General features: G+C 28.9%; 2 protein-coding genes across 2 annotated transcripts in view; both read left to right on the top strand.

Annotated features, from left to right (window-relative positions):
- Positions 1–1060: 1060 nt before the first annotated feature.
- Positions 1061–4483, top strand: LOC149892539 (excitatory amino acid transporter-like). Its single transcript, XM_090077856.1, has 8 exons — positions 1061–1672; positions 2008–2050; positions 2264–2610; positions 2750–2983; positions 3243–3388; positions 3633–3681; positions 3942–4076; positions 4223–4483. The coding sequence occupies exons 1-8, from the start codon at positions 1182–1184 to the stop codon at positions 4392–4394; spliced, it is 1617 nt and encodes a 538-aa protein (XP_089933982.1). The 5' UTR covers positions 1061–1181; the 3' UTR covers positions 4395–4483.
- Positions 4484–6333: 1850 nt separating this feature from the next.
- The window catches only part of LOC145187672 (uncharacterized), an 83257-nt gene continuing 72108 nt past the window's right edge, over positions 6334–17482 (top strand). The window contains exons 1-4 of the mRNA XM_090078137.1: positions 6334–6665; positions 8752–8831; positions 10273–10442; positions 15235–15372. Coding sequence (XP_089934263.1) covers positions 8762–8831; positions 10273–10442; positions 15235–15372 — 378 coding nt within the window. The 5' untranslated portion in view covers positions 6334–6665; positions 8752–8761. The remainder of the gene's footprint in view (positions 6666–8751; positions 8832–10272; positions 10443–15234; positions 15373–17482) is intronic.

Genomic DNA, 17482 nt, shown 5'->3' with positions numbered 1-17482 from the left:
ACGTTTTTTTTTTATTAAATATTTTTTTGCGTCAATTTATAGAAACTTCTTGGGTACTAGTGAAATAGGGCAACTGATATTCTTCATTAAGTCTCTAAAATTAAGTCTCTAAATATTGCATAATCTTTTGCGCTACACTTCTGGTGACTATTCTGAATTCTTTCGTTATGAAGCATCAGCTCAGTTATACTTTCACCAGCATGTTAAAACGGAAGTTCCAACTTCTTGGACTTCTATACCACTAACTTCAACCCTTTCAACTTCAATTGAGAATATTCAAACTTCCTAACCAATTAAACGCAAAACAAAAAGACAATAAAAGAAAATCAATTATGGAATCTTTACAACTGACAAAGTCTTAAAGATACATAAAAAAGAATCCGAAGAAAAGAAAAATAAGGAAAAGGAGACTGAAGAAAAGAAAAAGAATCAATAAGAATGAAAAATAGTACAAGAGCAGATTAAATAGAGGGAAAAAGCAAAAACAAAAACAAATCGTCTGAGCCTGTTCAAAAAAAAAAAGCGTGGCAAACCACTTAATAATCAATAATATGTATTTATAAAACGTTTTTAGTATTTTGTGAAAATGATATAGTATTTCATTCATTCTTATAAGCTAAAATGCAATAAAATTCTGAAGCTAAAATGCTTGTAAAATCAGTTTAACATTAATGCTTCTTAAATTTTTCGCAAATCTTTTAAAAATTCTTAAAACGGTCATTTTTTGAATTACCGCAAATATAAGTTTTTTAAAGCAAAAAAACAGAATTCATACCGCAAAAAAATAGATTTGTTAGCTAGCTGCGTTTTTTAGTAAGGCCTTTAAGGTGCAATTAAAATCGAATTGTAATGTGTATAACTATTTTCTTCACCGCACCATTTGGTGCATGTTTCATTTGAAAAGAGCATATGATTTAAAAGTTATAAAGTTTCTATGATCGGAAATTCTGTAAAAAAAAACATCTTTTACCCTATTTATTATTAGCACGAGTTAATACTTTTAGAACTCCGTAAAAAACAACAAAAAAGCAACTTTAAATAAACCGCAGTTAAAAAAGACTTAAACGGATGAGCGAGAAAATTTTTACGTGGTAATTACCGTTTATTTTTGATCTTAGATCGTTTTTGATGCTTGGTTTTCAAAAGACTTTGAATGACCTTTAAAACGAAAAAGAGTGACCATGAAAGAATCGCGCAACAAAACTCCAGATCGAAAAACAAATGTTTTTCTGAGAATGGTTTGCATTAATCTGTTTTTAACATTAAAAAAAAATCTTCAAATAGTATTGATTTTGTTTGGAGCCGTTCTTGGCATACTCATAGGAATTTGTATAAATGAATCAGTTCAGAGGCTAAAACAACCAGATCGCTATACAGCAATTACAGTATTGGGATTTCCGGGCGAGTTACTTCTTCGAATGTTAAAGATGTTGATTTTACCTCTGATCACATTTAACCTAATTGATGGGCTCTCAAATCTGGATAGCAGGGTATCAAGCAAAGTTGGGTTGAAGTCATTGATTTTTTACTTAACAAGCATGGGACTTGCAGCAGTAATAGGAATAACCCTAGTATCTTCAATTAAACCCGGTGAAGGAATGGCGGTTACAAAAGAGAAAAGCGATCACCAAGAAATTGTTCGTCCATTAGACTCGCTAATGGATATAGTCAGGTTTTTTTGTTTTTTTTTATTAATTTATTTATTTACTGTGATGAAGCGCTTAGGTTTGGTTTTTCCAAAATAAAATAATGGATAGCAAAGAGTAAATTCTTTTAAGATAAAAAGATAAATTTTCTAAAATTCATTTAAAAAGGTCATTACATGTATTTAAAACTGCAATTTAAAATGCATTAAAATAAAGTTTTGGGGACAAATTTATATTGATCCATAAATTTATATAGCGCTTTTGAAAATTCAGTTTAGCATACCACACGGCGCAATATTTTCTTTTTTAAAAGAGAAATGGTTTTGAGAAAAGTTTCATTAAAGTATTTCGTTTTCTTTAGGAACATGTTTCCATCAAACATCGTCAGGGCATGCATAGAGCAAGTAATTTAAACGATTGGTTTTGATTAAATTACAAAGCACATCGTTCAATAAATTTTTCTTTTCTTTTTTTATAAAAAAAAAAAAAAAATTAATTGAACGATGTGCTTTGTTATTTAATTGTACTCACATTGTGAGCACAATCATTAAACATTAGCCTATTCATAACGCGTTAGTTTAATCGCAAGCTTCTTTTTGATCCGTTGTTTTTTTTAGGATAAAACAATTGTTGTTATTGAACACGAAGTCACTTCGCCTAATTTAACACTTTTTGATCCGCGCAATTTTAGTTCAAACCAAATACTCGAGCTTGTAAAAGGAAAATACCTATCTCAAAGATTGGACGCCTCTGGAAATATAAGTTATATGATAAATTCAATCCGATCTTACAAAATCGGTAAAGGGTTAGCGTCAAGTCCCTCAACAAACTACTTAGGATTAATTGTGTTTGCCATCTTTGTCGGAAAAATAGCCAATACAGTCGGAAAAGATGCTAGAGCTTTCGTTGACTTTGTTTCTGCGTTTAATGCAATCATCGCAAGAATGGTTTCAGTGGTGATGTGGTATTTGATATTAAATACAAATTTATATTCACAGGGGAAAACAAAAATAAATTAAAATACGTTTTGAGTAAACTTTTTGTTAAAAGTTTTTTTTTTAAGCTTCTTTCTATTAACATTTATCTTTATTTTTTCGTTTTAGGTTTGCGCCAATCGGAATATGCTCGTTGATTCTCGCGAAGTTTTCTGAAATGCAAAAAGTTAGTGAAACCTTTACAAGCTTAGCATTGTTTATAGTTACGGTAGTTGCCGGTCTGACAGTTCATGGGTTAGTCGTTCTTCCTGTCATGTATGTTGTTCTCACTCGGAAAAACCCTTACATATTCCTCAAGGGGATGTCTGCAGCAATGGCAACAGCATTTGGAACTGATTCAAGGTATATTTGTTATCTCACTCGGATTTTTTTTAGATAATTTATCCATTGTAAGTAAATTCATGTTTTTACAAAGTAAAGAGTAATCAAGTACACTTTTTCAAAAAATTCTTATCGTTTTGAAACGTTCCAGAGCAAGTTTTAATAGTGAATTTTCTCCAAGCAAACATTGCTTCTAATATGTTTCTTGTTTCAATAAGAGAGGTTGGAAACGAGTCCGGTATTTAATTTAATCCCTAGTATTTTTTATTATTCTTTTTAGTGCAGCTACAATTCCTGTTACTTTAAAATGTCTCGAAGAAAACTTAAAAATTGACAAAAGAATCACTAGGTTTATTATACCGGTCGGAACTACAATTAATATGGACGGAACAGCTCTTTATGAAGCAGTCAGCGCCATCTTTATAGGTATACTTACTTTTTTAAATTTTTTTTACTACAAGCTTTTTTAGCAAGCTATGCTTAAAACAACAAGATAAGATATACTTGGAACAACGAGATACGACATTCTTGGAACAACGAGGTAAAACATACCAGGAACAATTAGATAAGACATTCGGAAAAAAAAAATTTAGTTGTTATCTTTTCTAAAGCTTTTGAATTTTTTATAAAAAATCAAAAAACTTTGTTGAAAAAAAAAACTTTTTTTCAGCACAAACGATAGGACATCTACTAGAATTTGGTGATTATGTTGCAATAAGGTACTATTCATTTTTTTTCCCCATAAAAGGTTTTTTTTTTTTTGATAAAAGACTCTAAGAGCAATTAAAAAAATAAATTTAAAACATTATACTTATAAATATTTGATTAAATTCAACTATGAAAAAAACTGTTAAAATTAAAAAACGTTTTATTGATAAAATATATAATTTTGAAATGGACGAATAAGTTATATTTAAACCTGTAAGAATGAATTATAGTTAAACCAAACAATATATACTAAAACTAATTTTAAAATCAGTTTAATGTCTATCTTGGCGGCTGTTGGAGCCGCAGCGATTCCGCATGCCGGTCTTGTAACGATGCTGATTGTGTTGGATACCGTTGGTCTACCTTCAGATATGATTGCTGTAATATTTTCTGTTGATTGGTTCTTGTGAGTTTTTCTTCTGCATTCTTTATTTTTTGTATACTTTTATAGGTATTGGCAACGGTAAATACTTTGGAAAATTCTTTATTCCCTCTAAATAATAAGAGAAAGCACCAAACTATAACAATGCTAGTCAAAATACTTTTGTTTAGAGACCGCCTTCGAACAATGGTGAACGTTCTCGGTGATGCGTACGGCACTGGTATTATTGAGCATTTATCCCAAAAAGATTTACACGATCATCTTGAATTTGTTTCAGCACCCTTAGTTAGAACAGAAAACATTGCTACTCAAACATTTAATAATGAGGAGGCTGGGTTATAAGCTAACGCTTCAAAGTCGTGGCTCTTATTACTTCTTACATTCGATAATAATAATTGAAGCTATAAATAATATTTTCGCAGGATTTTGTTCAAAACATTTTTAAAGTAAATTACATATATATAAAAATTTTTTGATTTTATAAAAGAAATATTGAAATAAAAGATAAATTTTGCAGTAGTTAAATATATAGAAATCTAAAGCTTAAATATCGTTGTCCCAGTTCAACAGTGTAATATCACAAAGTTAGTCACTTTGAGATGTGTGTTTATTCTGAAAAATGAGGGAAGGATCTTTCCAGTAAACTGGGCAGCAAAATATCTTGTAAAATTCATTTAATTTATTTATATTTATTCTATTTTGATTTTTAATGATATTTTTTCTAAAGTCTTAAGCATCATTAGACTAAGAAGAGGCATTGATGAGTCAGAAAGCGTTTTTAACTAACAGTTTTAGCTTTTTAGGCTTGCTGAGAGAAACTTACTAATTTGACGTGATTTATCTGTCTTTAGTTGGTCAGTCATTTAACAGTCCTTCAATTATGGTTATGGTATAACGTAAATTGCTCCGAACATAAAAGAATGCTTGTCCAGAATCAAAAGCAAACAGAAATAGTAATTCTCCCTTTTGAGTTTGTCACTTCCAATTACTTCCACCTTCTTCTTTTAAAAAGGTTTTCATTAACGATTGAGTAATATTCGATTGTATCAAAAGCGAGGCTTGGTTTGTAAAAACAAAACAAAAAAAAAAACACTTCATAAAAAAGGTGTCTTCTGGAATACAATTGAATGTCTCTACTAGCTTATGCTGAACTTTTGATCCTTTTTTTCAATATCGATTGATGCTTTTTTCTTAGAGATACTGAAGCCACCATTTATGAAAGTTTAGTATGTTTAATATATTAAGTATTTTTTCATTTTTTACGGACTAAGTTGGTGAGATCTTTTTGACTTATTGATTGAATCATGTACTATGACTGGATAGATAGATTCGAAAAATGTACTAAGACTGGATAGATAGATTCGATCAAGTTTCTGCACAACTCGCTTTATTACTGGAAATTTTCAGTCACAGAACAAAAGTTGTGCCCTCTCACTGGAAAATTCTGGTGGTTGATGGAACATCTGTTACTCATTGTCATAGTCAAAAGCATTCTAGCCACCGCGTGTTTTCTATTTTTACCACCACACGGATTCTTAAATACATGACGGTCCCTTCATTATAAATTACAGATCTTCAATTTATCACGTTTTCTTCTTAGTTCAGTAGTACATTCTCTGAATCGGATGACATGAAATTCGGATGGCATTATGAAATTCGGATGGCATTATTAAATAACTATTATAACACACTTTTAAGCATCAGCGAATCCCTAAACCGCACAGTGAATCAAAATCTAAAAAAGTTGGCAAAAAATCCCCAAAAAAAACAATTGCTAGGAACTAATAAATTAAGTTATAATGTAAGTAATACCACCAGAAAACTATGATTAATTGCTTTTTGGTTAATTTCTAAGGATTCACCAACTTTTGCACCTTTTCCTGAGACATTTATTTTTTATTATGAAACTCACGCACAAAATTTTCGCTTAAGTGTCATTTTTTTAAGGTTAATACAGGTAAAAACAGTTCAAAAATTAATTTGAAGAAATATGCTTAAGATATTTGGTAACTATAAACAACATTTTAGATACTGAATTTTGATTTTAGATTGTCATTCCCTAAGATTTTAAAAAGAGCGCCATAATGATTTTTTTTATTTGTTTAATCATGAGTTCGGTCGAAAAACAAAAAGATTCCACTAGATCACATGGTAATTTTTAATATTTTCCCATTGATAGGTATGTATGAAAGTAGAAAGGAAAAAAAAAACAGTTGCCCGAACACGTTTTTTACATTAGATTAGTACTGCAGAGGTAATTTGTCATAACTCAAAAACCAACATTCAAAAACTCATGCTCAAACAAATCCTGCTAAATTTTAAACCTCAAAAACCAAAAGTTTACTGGAGGCTCTTCTACTTGAGTTTTGTAAGTTGGAGGGTCTAGACCATGGAAGTAATGATAAATCTTAAGAAAATTCTATCAATGTTTAATTGTAAATTCAAATTTAAATTCCTGAAACATTCAAGAACTTTTTCAAGACTTCTTGAATATAAGCAAACCTGGTTGGATAGGGAAATAAAAGTTAACAGAAAGCAATTTCTATTGCTGCAAGTCCAGGTAGAATAAACAAGGACTGGAAAGATCTAAGTGAGAAAAGCAAAAGATCTAAGGTAGTAATAAATCAATTGAATTCAAACCAATTTAATAAATATTATCTTGTTTAAGGTGACCAAGTTGGCTAAACTTCCTGCTGAAGAATTGTCATTAGCTTGAATAAGAAAAGCCTCTGGAGATCCTGCCAAGAAAGTTTTTGTTTTTGTCATGAAAAATGCTATAAATCCTGGCAATTTTAAAAGCATGGAGGTTAGTTTTCCAATAAAAATGAAGATTGAAGATGCCTTGAACTTTAAATTCAGTGTGATCTTTTGGATGAATAATATTAAGTTATCATAAATTTATCCATAATACAGAATGCAGATATTTATTCTTCAGTTCATAAAATTAAGAATGAAAGACAAAAGTTATCCTGAGGGTGTAGTTCTAACAGAAATATCTGCTTAAACTCCTCTTTAGAGTATGTTTAATCATACTCTGACAAGGATACTAACTTTTACTGAATGCCAAGACTCTATGAAAATATTTTCTGAGAGTGGGGATAGTTTGAAGGTGTACTTTACTTTAAAGGGGTTTTTGATGGTGTCTCCAAAGTGTGTATAAACAAAAATATAATGATACAAATATTGGGGAGGCCCAAGTTAATGAGCAAAGTTTTTTTCAAACAGCTTTTATTCCACTCAAATTAACCATCATGAAGGAGTCAGTATGGTTGAACAAGGAGCCCTCTAGTACACATTGCATACCCCTACATCTCCAATATCAAAAGGAAATGAAAGGGTTGATCAGAAATGAAGATGAACACTTTAAAGCTGAAATGAATTTACTGGTTGAATTTGAGGTATGGTTAGAAGTAGCAGAAGGCAACCCTTAAAAATATTAGTTTCTATAACTGCATTAGTTTTAAAAACTATAAATCTGAAAAATGGAAAACCACTTCCCCCTGATGTTTTGTCTTTTTTAATGGCACAATAACAAAATAAAACTGTTTTTGCTAATAATACTTTTTTCTTTTTTTTGTTTTAGTCATAGAATAGTAAGATAAGTATTTTGATACAGTATTTTGGTTTTTTGAATCCAAATTTTTTTTGTTTTTCTTGGTATATATGCATGTTTTGGTTTGAGGAACCCAAATTTTTTTTATTTAAATTAACCTTAATTTATTTTAAAAAATATGTAATATTTTATGATATTTGGGATCAAGAAATCCAAATTTTTTATTTAAATTATTATTTGCACATGCAAATGACACCGAGATGTATATACACATTATACACATCTTGGGTACTTGTAAAATTTATTTCTGATAACAAATTTAAATTTTCTGACCTAAAAATGCTAGTATTGATGTATCATATGTTTATATTTGGCGGTTGCATAATTAAGGGTAAAAATTTCACCTTTGTGACTCACTGTGAACAGATCAAAACATATCACTGTAAAGAAAAGATAAAATAGATCATACATGCTTTTGTTAAACTAAAGTTCCGAACCCTATCTTGATAAATTTGCAACAATGTTCTAAAAGCATAATTAGGATTGATTTATTTTATATTAAAATGTTTAAAACTAAATATTGTATTTTGTAGTTTAAACAACATATTGCCTTATTTGTACATACATACATATATGCATACATACATACATACATACACACATACATACATACATACATACATACATACATACATACATACATACATACATACATACATACATACATACATACATACATACATACATACATACATACATACATACATACATACATACATACATACACATACATACTTACATACACACATACATACATACACATACATACATACATACACACATACATACATACACATACATACATACATACATACATACATACATACATACATACATACATACATACATACATACATACATACATACATACATACATACATACATACATAAATACATACATACATACATGCATGCATGCATACATACATACATACAAACACACACACACACACACACACACACACACACACACATATATATATATATATATATATATATATATATATATATATATATATATATATATATATATATATATATATATATATATATATATATATATATATATATATATATATGTTTTAGATGTGAAACAATGTTTATATTGAAACAAAGTAGTTTGACAAGTATCCTCTTTCTCAGTGTAGTAGTGTCAGCATTTGATAGTAAGTCTTTATTTGGTAAAAATGTCTTGCTTTCTTATCTTTATATATACAGAGTTTAAAATGTTTACTTTTTATTTCGCAATATGAGCATTTTTTAATGTGAGCATCCCCCATCCCCCTAACATTAGCTAGCAGAATATTGTGCCAGCACTAAGCTCTAAGTGTAAAACTGTGAAAATTCTTTTTAAAGATTGGAGTGTATAGGTTTGAATCTGAGTTAATTTCAAAAATTTGCTTTTTAGTAATTGTTTTTATTGATTAGGGGACCACTTTTTAACTTTATAGAGTGTTTACAGCTGTTTTAGAGTCAAATCAGCTCAGTCCAGCTCCAGCTCACCCTAACCTAAATGTTTTGTAAGGAAAAGTTCTTATTTTATTATGGGAAATATTATGCTTATATGGATACTGGAAATAATAGAACATAAATCGATACAGTCTTATAGTGTATTGAATTTGAAAGGGTCAATAAACTGTAGAATATGTAGAGTATATAGAGAGAATTGTAAGAATATATGTAGAGAGTTTCTTTTGGAGAATGGGAGGCTTGGATAATGATCAAACCAATTTAAAGATGCACCATTTTATTTATCTAAAAGAAAACTACAGCTAACTCCCAAAGATCAACAGATTAAGGTATTATAAGCATAGCTGCTTTTTACACAAAAAAAGTAAAGTTCAGTCATTTTTTGTAATAAAAGCAATTTAGCACTTACATGGTTAAAGAGTGAGTAGGTGAGCATAAAAGCATATTAATGCCCTAATGAACTTGAATATAAGGTTTCAGCTGTTCAAGATCTGTGATATTTTCATATGAAACCTGAAATAAACACTGGAAGCCATTAGGAAAAAGGCTTCTCCCAAATTTTTAATGTTTTGAGAAGTAGGCAAAAGTGATGCCTACTTTTTATACAAGGAGATTTTACTGACTAATGCTGATCTAGCTGTTTTCTGATATTGCTCCTAATTTGTTTTGTTATAAATTTCTATTTCTTGTATTAATATTGTGGTAAATAATTAAAATAATTTTTTTTTTTTTAAAATAAAAAATGAACATTCTTATTTATTTCAAAAAAAATTATAATACTTTGAATAAAATAAACAAAGGTTTTACTAGTATCTTTTTTAAAGCACAAACTAAAACTAATCCCATAAAAGTATTTCTCCCATTTTAAACCCTTTTTACTGCTCCCATTTTAAACCCATTTGTTTCATTTTGTTATGCTAGCAGAAAATCATTTTAATCATTTCACAAATACTTTGTATATTTTATATCATATGCAAACAATATTTATAGCACTAATCGTAAACACCATAGCTGTTAAATTTTTTTTCTGAAATATAACAGAAGTTGTATAAAATTTGTGAATATTTGCTATTGAGCAAATTTAATTGTTGTTTGTTATTTGAATGTTCTTGAATTGAATTTTAAGTATAATTTTAGATTGCACAAATCGCACACCACTTGGGATGAGAAATGGTTTCATAAGAGCTGATCAACTTAGTGCTTCATCTCAATTTAATGATGAGTACAGTACAAATGATGGCAGACTTAGCTCAGCAAATGGTTGGTGCACAGATCAAACCAAAAATCAATATTTAGAATGGTATCAGGTATAATTTCTTATTTACTAGCTAATGTTGCATGAAAGGCCTTAACCTAGTGGGAAAAGTCAAGGATAAGTTGTTGGGTTGAATTTTTGTAAATCTTAGAACATCTAGTCATTGAACCTAGAATTAGAAAACATTCCATTAATGTCATGGTTAAAAATTCCATTTGAAATATTTGACTAAATGATTGCCATTTTATGATTTAGAATAAAATATTTAAGCTGGAGTTTTTTCCAATATACATGTAATAAAAAAAAATACAACCTTTTCTTCTCTGCATTCATCTTCTAGAATTGGTTGCTAAAATTTCAAGAATCTGGGTGGTGTCTGGTAAATCTAATGGTAGATGGGTGATATTGTTATCATTAGATAAAGCTAATAGTTTAGATTTCTTTTACCAAATTTCTCAAGCAAATTTATAATCATCACCAAAAGATAAGTTTATTGCCAGAGTATAACGATGAATCTAAAGATTGAAACTTTGTTTCTTCTCCACTTTAGTTGCCAGGGGTTAGGATATGAAGAAACATTTTTTGCTCTGAAATGTTTGTAAATATATGTAAAAAAAAAAGTATAAATTATATAAAAAGATATTTGCTTACTTCATATCAAAGACAGATAGTATTGATCACTACTCACACCTAACAATTAAGTTTTTAGTAAGATTCAAGCCAATCATCTACTTTATTTACTCTAACATCCTTGTAGATTTCTTTACCCACCATGTAACTGAAACTTTTATCTTTGACTTTTATTTCCTCATCACAATCAAGTATATTTAAACACAATTTTGAAAATCTGCCTCTATCAATATTCACTTTTAGAATATTTTTAGTTAAATGCAAGGACTACTAAAACAAATCATAAATAGGGTTGATCTCCTGACTTTGTTTGCAGAGGCTGTTAGATAATATTAAGTTCTATTTTGTCAATTTATTGTAGCACTATTATCATAAACTATTTTTTATATAAATTTTATATAAAGCTTTAACAGAAAGATTACCAAAACTTTAACAGAAATAACAACTTTATAACATAATGAACTTTATAACATAATAAACTTCATTATAGAGAAACCTCTTACATAAAGCCATTACATTATAATATCTTACATTATAATAATAACAAAATTTTAAAAAAGTATTTTTTCGGTAAAAGTAACAATATATTTTTCGCAAATTAAAAATTTAATCGACTAAATTTAGTTAGACTAAAAAGTTAGTCGACTAAGTTTAGTTTGACTGAAATGTTAGTCTACTAAATTTAGTTAGACTGTAAAGTTAGTCGACTAAGTTTAGTTAAGGTTTTTTTAGTTAAGTTAGTTACAATTTTTAGTTTTGGTCACAACACTATACTTAATGCTATTTTAAAGTTCCCATTTGGTAAATAAAGAAAAGAAATGTTTTGAAAATTTTTATTATTATTATAATCATTTTTAGTTTTTTATATATAGCATTTTTTATTAATAATTACTTAGCCATAAATGCTCCTTCACCTTTTGTTGAAGATTGTTATTAAAGTTATATTTTTCTTATTTTTATCTTTTAAAAATATATTGATGAACAATTTTCTAAAGGTAAATTTTGCATTTTTGTGTTGACTTTGTTGTTAAATTACTTTTATCGGCTAAATTACAGAATAAAGATTCCTAAAAAATCTCACCAAATAGATTACACTGCCATCTGTGGTTTTTTAATTAGATAGAATCCAATCGCTTTAACTTGGATGTATGATGTGGTTTTTTCTGGTAATTCCAGCTACAGTACATTTAAACATGGATTCATGCCTTGAATCCATACCAATAGTATTTGCAGATTTTTCAATTTCATAGCTTGCATGTGTCAGTTGGGTTCTCTCAATCTAACATCCTGTTCCTTTGCAAAAACATTAACCAAGCAAAATTTACTGTATTTTAAGAGCAGCTACTACTTTCTCTTTGAATATTCCTAAAATATGTTGCATATTCTTCAGTTGAAGTCTAAAATGGCAAAATCCAGAGAATGAAAAGGATGATGATTTTAAAATGTTGTCTTTCTCTGTTTGCTTTTGATTCTTTATATCTCAAAAAGAACCAACTGTTTTATTGTCAAAAGATAACTTTAAAGAGTTTTCTGTGTCAATGTTATCTTTTAAAAATAAAACAAAGTTGTTTAAAGTGATTGATAGTATGGAACAAAAGATACTAAATATGCTGATCAATGGATGAATGACCTGACAGAAACTCGCGAAAAACTTGCAGCATTGCTAATTGATTTGCTGAATACAGCTATTCACGAAAGTTTAAACGATTACAGAATTTTAAGATCTAATCTTCGGTTTTTCTTGAATAAAAATCTAACGGAAAAAGGTTTCAAAATAATTTTTTTTCCAATTTTGTATATAGGTTATTTGTTAATAGAATAAAAAAAAGTAGGTTTTGACTCATCACTGTTTACTCAAAAATTTCATTAAAAGGTAGGTGATACAAATTAAGAGATGTCACAAAAGTTTAAATGATTTTATTTAGGATCAATTATTTGCTAATTAATTGATAAATCCAGTGCGAAAATTTTTTTTACTTTTAAAGTTAAAATGAGTAGTTTTTCAATCAAAAAATTCATCACAACATCATCAGGCAGCTTTTAATTCATTAAAAATCAACTTGAAATATTGTGAATTTCAAATTAATTTCAATTGCGTGCAAATGGGTCGAAAATCAGTTTCTAGTGAGATCAAGGCGAGGACAAAAAATCACACGTTCAAATAGGCAAATACTTCACGCTTCTGAATAATGCGTTCGAAAAACTGTCAAAACCTGGGAACTTACCAAGGACGTCTCCGACATGCCGCGTACTGGGAGACCATCCAAACTCAGCAACCGTGACAAAAGAGGTATATTCAGAATGAGAAGAGAAAACTCAGCTACAAAAAGCTAGCACAAATCTTCAATGAGTCAAAAAATAATCCAAAAGTTAGCAGAGAGCTCGTGAGACTAACGTTGTTGGACAAAGGAATTGGACTGTAAACAGCTGCTAGAAAACCCATTCCTTCAATCATGGATAAACGTAAACAACGAGTGTGGTCCAAAGAAAGGCTGGACTGGTCTGTAGAACAGTGGGCAAAAGTTATTTGGATTGATGAAGCTAATTTTCAAGTTGTAAACCGCAAGGGAAGAATCTGTCTAAAGATTTGCAACTGAGAAATATTCAGACAGGTTTTTGCAACATCGTCGACAAGGCAGTGGAGGTTCGGTTAGCATCTGGGGATGTTTTTCTCACAAAGGTATAGGCTTCTGTGAGCTGTACGAAGGCCAAATTAATCAATACAACTACAAGAACACATTGGAAACGTGTTTAGTTCCATTAATCAGACACTGGCTAATTAATGGAACTAAACACGCTTCCAATGTGTTGTAGGGCAGAAGCAAGCAATTCATCTTTCAACAAGATGGGGCTTCAGCTCACACAGCTCACTCAACCAAAGAATATTTTTTGAAAAAAAGTTCAACGTGATGCCCTGGTGCCCTAGATAACCAGATCTCAACCCAATCGAAAATGTTTGGTCTTGGATCGACAATCAACTGACATACCATGAAATTCAATCAACTCAGCATTTGAAACAACTTTTGAATGAGTACTGGCTGAAGGTACCTCGCATGATGTGCATGAAATTAGTTGAATCAATGCATAAGCGAGTTTATCTTTGCTATAAAAACAAAGGAGGACACTTTAAATATTAATTTTGCTTTTATTTTTTCATTTTTTGTTCGAATGTTGCAATTCGTTTAAACTTTTGTGCTTCTTATTTTTCCTATATGATTTTTTGTAATTGTTTTTTTCTAACTAAATATTAAAGTTTTTATAATATGTTCATATTCGTTTTAAAGCTAATTACTTTTTCTTTAAAAAATAAAAAAAATTAATTCGAAATCATTTTACAGTTTTTTTTTATTAAACAATAACCAAACATACTTGATAAAAATTCTGCAATCGTTTAAACTTTTGTGAATAGCTGTATTTAGATAATTGTATTAGACTTTTCAATTGTAGCAATAACTTCTTTTACAGCAGTAAATTGGTAAAATGTTGTTAATTTGTGAACAGGGGTATCATGTTATTTGGTTATATGATAAGTGCAACCAATCCTGCGATATTTGTACATTAAGCTAATAGATCAAAATGAACATATTGAACCTGATAATACCCTTCTAAAGAGTTTTCTTCCTCAATCAATTTCAAAATGAGTTAAAACAAATTTTGATCTTTCCAGCTTCTACTGTTAAGAAACTGTTCATCAAAGGAAAATGTTAGTGGAAAAGAAAATGGCTTAAATGCATAACTTTATGCAGTATTTTATACTTTCCTGCCTTTATCAAGTTTGTCTATCATTTGAATTTGAAGGGGTGTGGTAATCCTGGTTTAAATTCCTTCAACATCTCTTGCATATTTTTATAGACCCTGAGGTGCAAAAAAGCCCTGAAATGGGTTTTGGACATTTTAGGGTAGTAATACCTTTGCAATCTCACAAATCTTACACGCAAAGTTGCTAGTTTCTAGTAAATGGAGCAATTTTAATCTTGGAGAAATCATTATATTCACATATTGTAGTGCAGCACAGATTCCTTTTAAAAAATTTTCTTCAGTCTAAAGCTTCCATAAATTATTTTAGTCATTACAAAATGTTCTTCTTTTTTTTTGATTAATCTTTTGCCTTTTTCGAAACATTTTTTTGCAAAAATTATGGTTACTGGTCAAAAGAGTTTTAATGCAAAAAAATGGAGTCTTATAAAAAAAAACTCTAATTTTTTAATTTTTAGGTTCAGTTTGATTATGTGACAATTGTTACTGGAATTGCCCTCCAAGGTGGTGTTTTTGAAAAAAACTACATCACCAAATTCACTTTAAAATATTCTCTGAAAGAAAATGGTGACTTTGTTACTTTTAGGAATGACCAGGTTATTTTTATTTTTTAATTTTTTTTTTTGAATATTTTTTAAATGCATTTGAAAAAACCATAGTAGTCTTTTTCCATTCTTTTCTTACTACACTCAAACCCTTCTCTTTAAATGCTTATTCATACATATTTGTGCTGTCCACTTAAGATTAGTTTGTCAATAAATGTTAATGGGTTTCCTAACATCATTTACTTTTAAAATCTTTTAACTTAATTACAAAGTTAACATAAAGAGAATATATTAGGCAACTCCTGTTAATACATATTTTCTAACTTTTATATTGTAATAGTGTTTTACAAATATATTACTTTCTCAGGTTTTTTTAAAATTGTGTCTACAGTAACAATTCTATTTTTATTAGTTGTATTATTATTATGTTGAACATAGTTTTACCAAGAAGACTACAGAAGAAATCCATTTTTTTCAAGCATAAATAACTTCTGTGTCCTCAAACTTTTGTCCAAATTTTTGTATTTCCTTTTATTGGTATTAATTTAATAGCAAGTGTTAAAAATAGTTGAAGGTTTATTAAACTGTATAAATTATATAGAAAAACATGAAAAAAAGTGTGATTTTACAACTGGTCAGTGATAGGCGATGGTAAAATGGTTAACTTTTTAAAGAAAATGCAAGGTGATTATACTAATTATTTTTGCTACTTTTGCTTATGGTTGCATAAGCAAAGGTAGCAAAAATGCCAGCAACACTTTTTCCCTCAGCAGATCAAATTCAAGATAGGAAAACATTGTGCTAAATGGAAACCAATTGTAGTTTCTAAGCATGTATTGATAACTCTATTTCATATAAAGTTAATTCTTATGAAGAAATTTGTTAAATCTCATCATCAAAATGTCAAAAATTTTAAATATTTAAAAGAACCTTTTTCCTAAGTTATTTGAAAAAAAAGTAAAAATAGGTTTTTTTTAGATATAATTCTAAAAGCTGGTATTTATGCAGGCTAAATAAAGAAAACATTGTCTATGAAAAATGTTATCTGCTCAATTGGATCAACTTAAAGATAACAAAGGGAGCCTATTCAAAAGAAAGGTGAATGTATTCATCAAAGCATGATTGGACTTTGAACATCATTATCTGAGGCAATATTAAAAGAGTATGATGGGGGTTTATATTTAAGAGCTTATGTAGTATAATCACAAAAAGTATTTGTTTCTAAATCTTTTTATATACTCTGTTAGAGTAGTTGCATGTTTTAAATAAAACTGAATTGAATTCACAACATGTTGTTTATTATGGACAAAAAACATGTTAAAAAAGGGAAATTTTTAAATTGGTCATTTTATACTGATAGCTGCAAAAGCAAACTTTTTAAGGTAAAACCTTTAAAACATAAATTAGTTTTATGGAAGAAATAATCAGATGTGTTGAACTTGAAACTCCTAGTGATCAGTGTTACAGAGTTACATAAAAAATCCATATTTTGTATATTGGTCTACCACTGTACATATAAAGTTATGTTCTACACAAATATTGGTTTATTAGTTCATACTTTAAGCAATTTTAAGTGGACAAAAAAGTGATCTCAGCTTATACACTGAACCATCTGAGACACTGTGTCAACTTAAAACTACAATACATTTGATTATGTTAATTTGCCATAAATAATGTTGCAGTTTATTTTCTTAAATTTAACTTTTTTTTTAAAGTGTAATAAAAAAAAATAAATTTAAAGTTTAAATTGGAAAGTAACAAACAAATAATTTTTTGTTACAAACAAATACATTAAAAAATTTTTTCTCTTTAAAAAAAAAATGCAGTGAAATGCATTGCGTGACTGAAATTTACATAAAATAAGAAACTTCTTTAAATTCATTTCTTTTACCTTTTGAAAATGTCTCCTAAAAATGTTCCTATATTACTGATTTTAAACTCAAAGTGATTAAGTATTGAGAGTAGTTACACCTCGACTTATAGATAAGTTATAAACCATTGGTACCTACATGTAATAAGATGATAAAAATCCAAAAGTTAGTTCAATTAAAAGTTTCTAAAACTTCCCTCAAATTGGTTGAAATCTTGTGGTACACCTACTACTGTCTAGACCTTTAAAAATAGAAAATCAGTTTATAAATTACAAATATGGATTTTAGAT

Source organism: Hydra viridissima, unplaced genomic scaffold (genome assembly GCF_058129835.1).
Source record: "Hydra viridissima isolate aposymbiotic clone 2 unplaced genomic scaffold, HvirCarnegie_v1 scaffold_2, whole genome shotgun sequence".
Classification (NCBI taxonomy): Eukaryota; Metazoa; Cnidaria; class Hydrozoa; order Anthoathecata; family Hydridae; genus Hydra; species Hydra viridissima.
The sequence above is the reverse complement of the archived record's forward strand: the minus strand, read 5'-3'. Positions and strand labels throughout refer to the sequence as shown.

Excerpts from the sequence above, each read along its gene's own strand:
- LOC149892539 (XM_090077856.1), top strand. The coding sequence starts at position 1,182 with ATGAAAGAATCGCGCAACAAAACTCCAGATCGAAAAACAAATGTTTTT. Across the intron at positions 2,611-2,749 it reads ATGGTTTCAGTGGTGATGTG|GTTTGCGCCAATCGGAATAT; the intron begins GTATTTGATATT and ends TTTTCGTTTTAG. Across the intron at positions 2,984-3,242 it reads GCATTTGGAACTGATTCAAG|TGCAGCTACAATTCCTGTTA; the intron begins GTATATTTGTTA and ends TATTCTTTTTAG.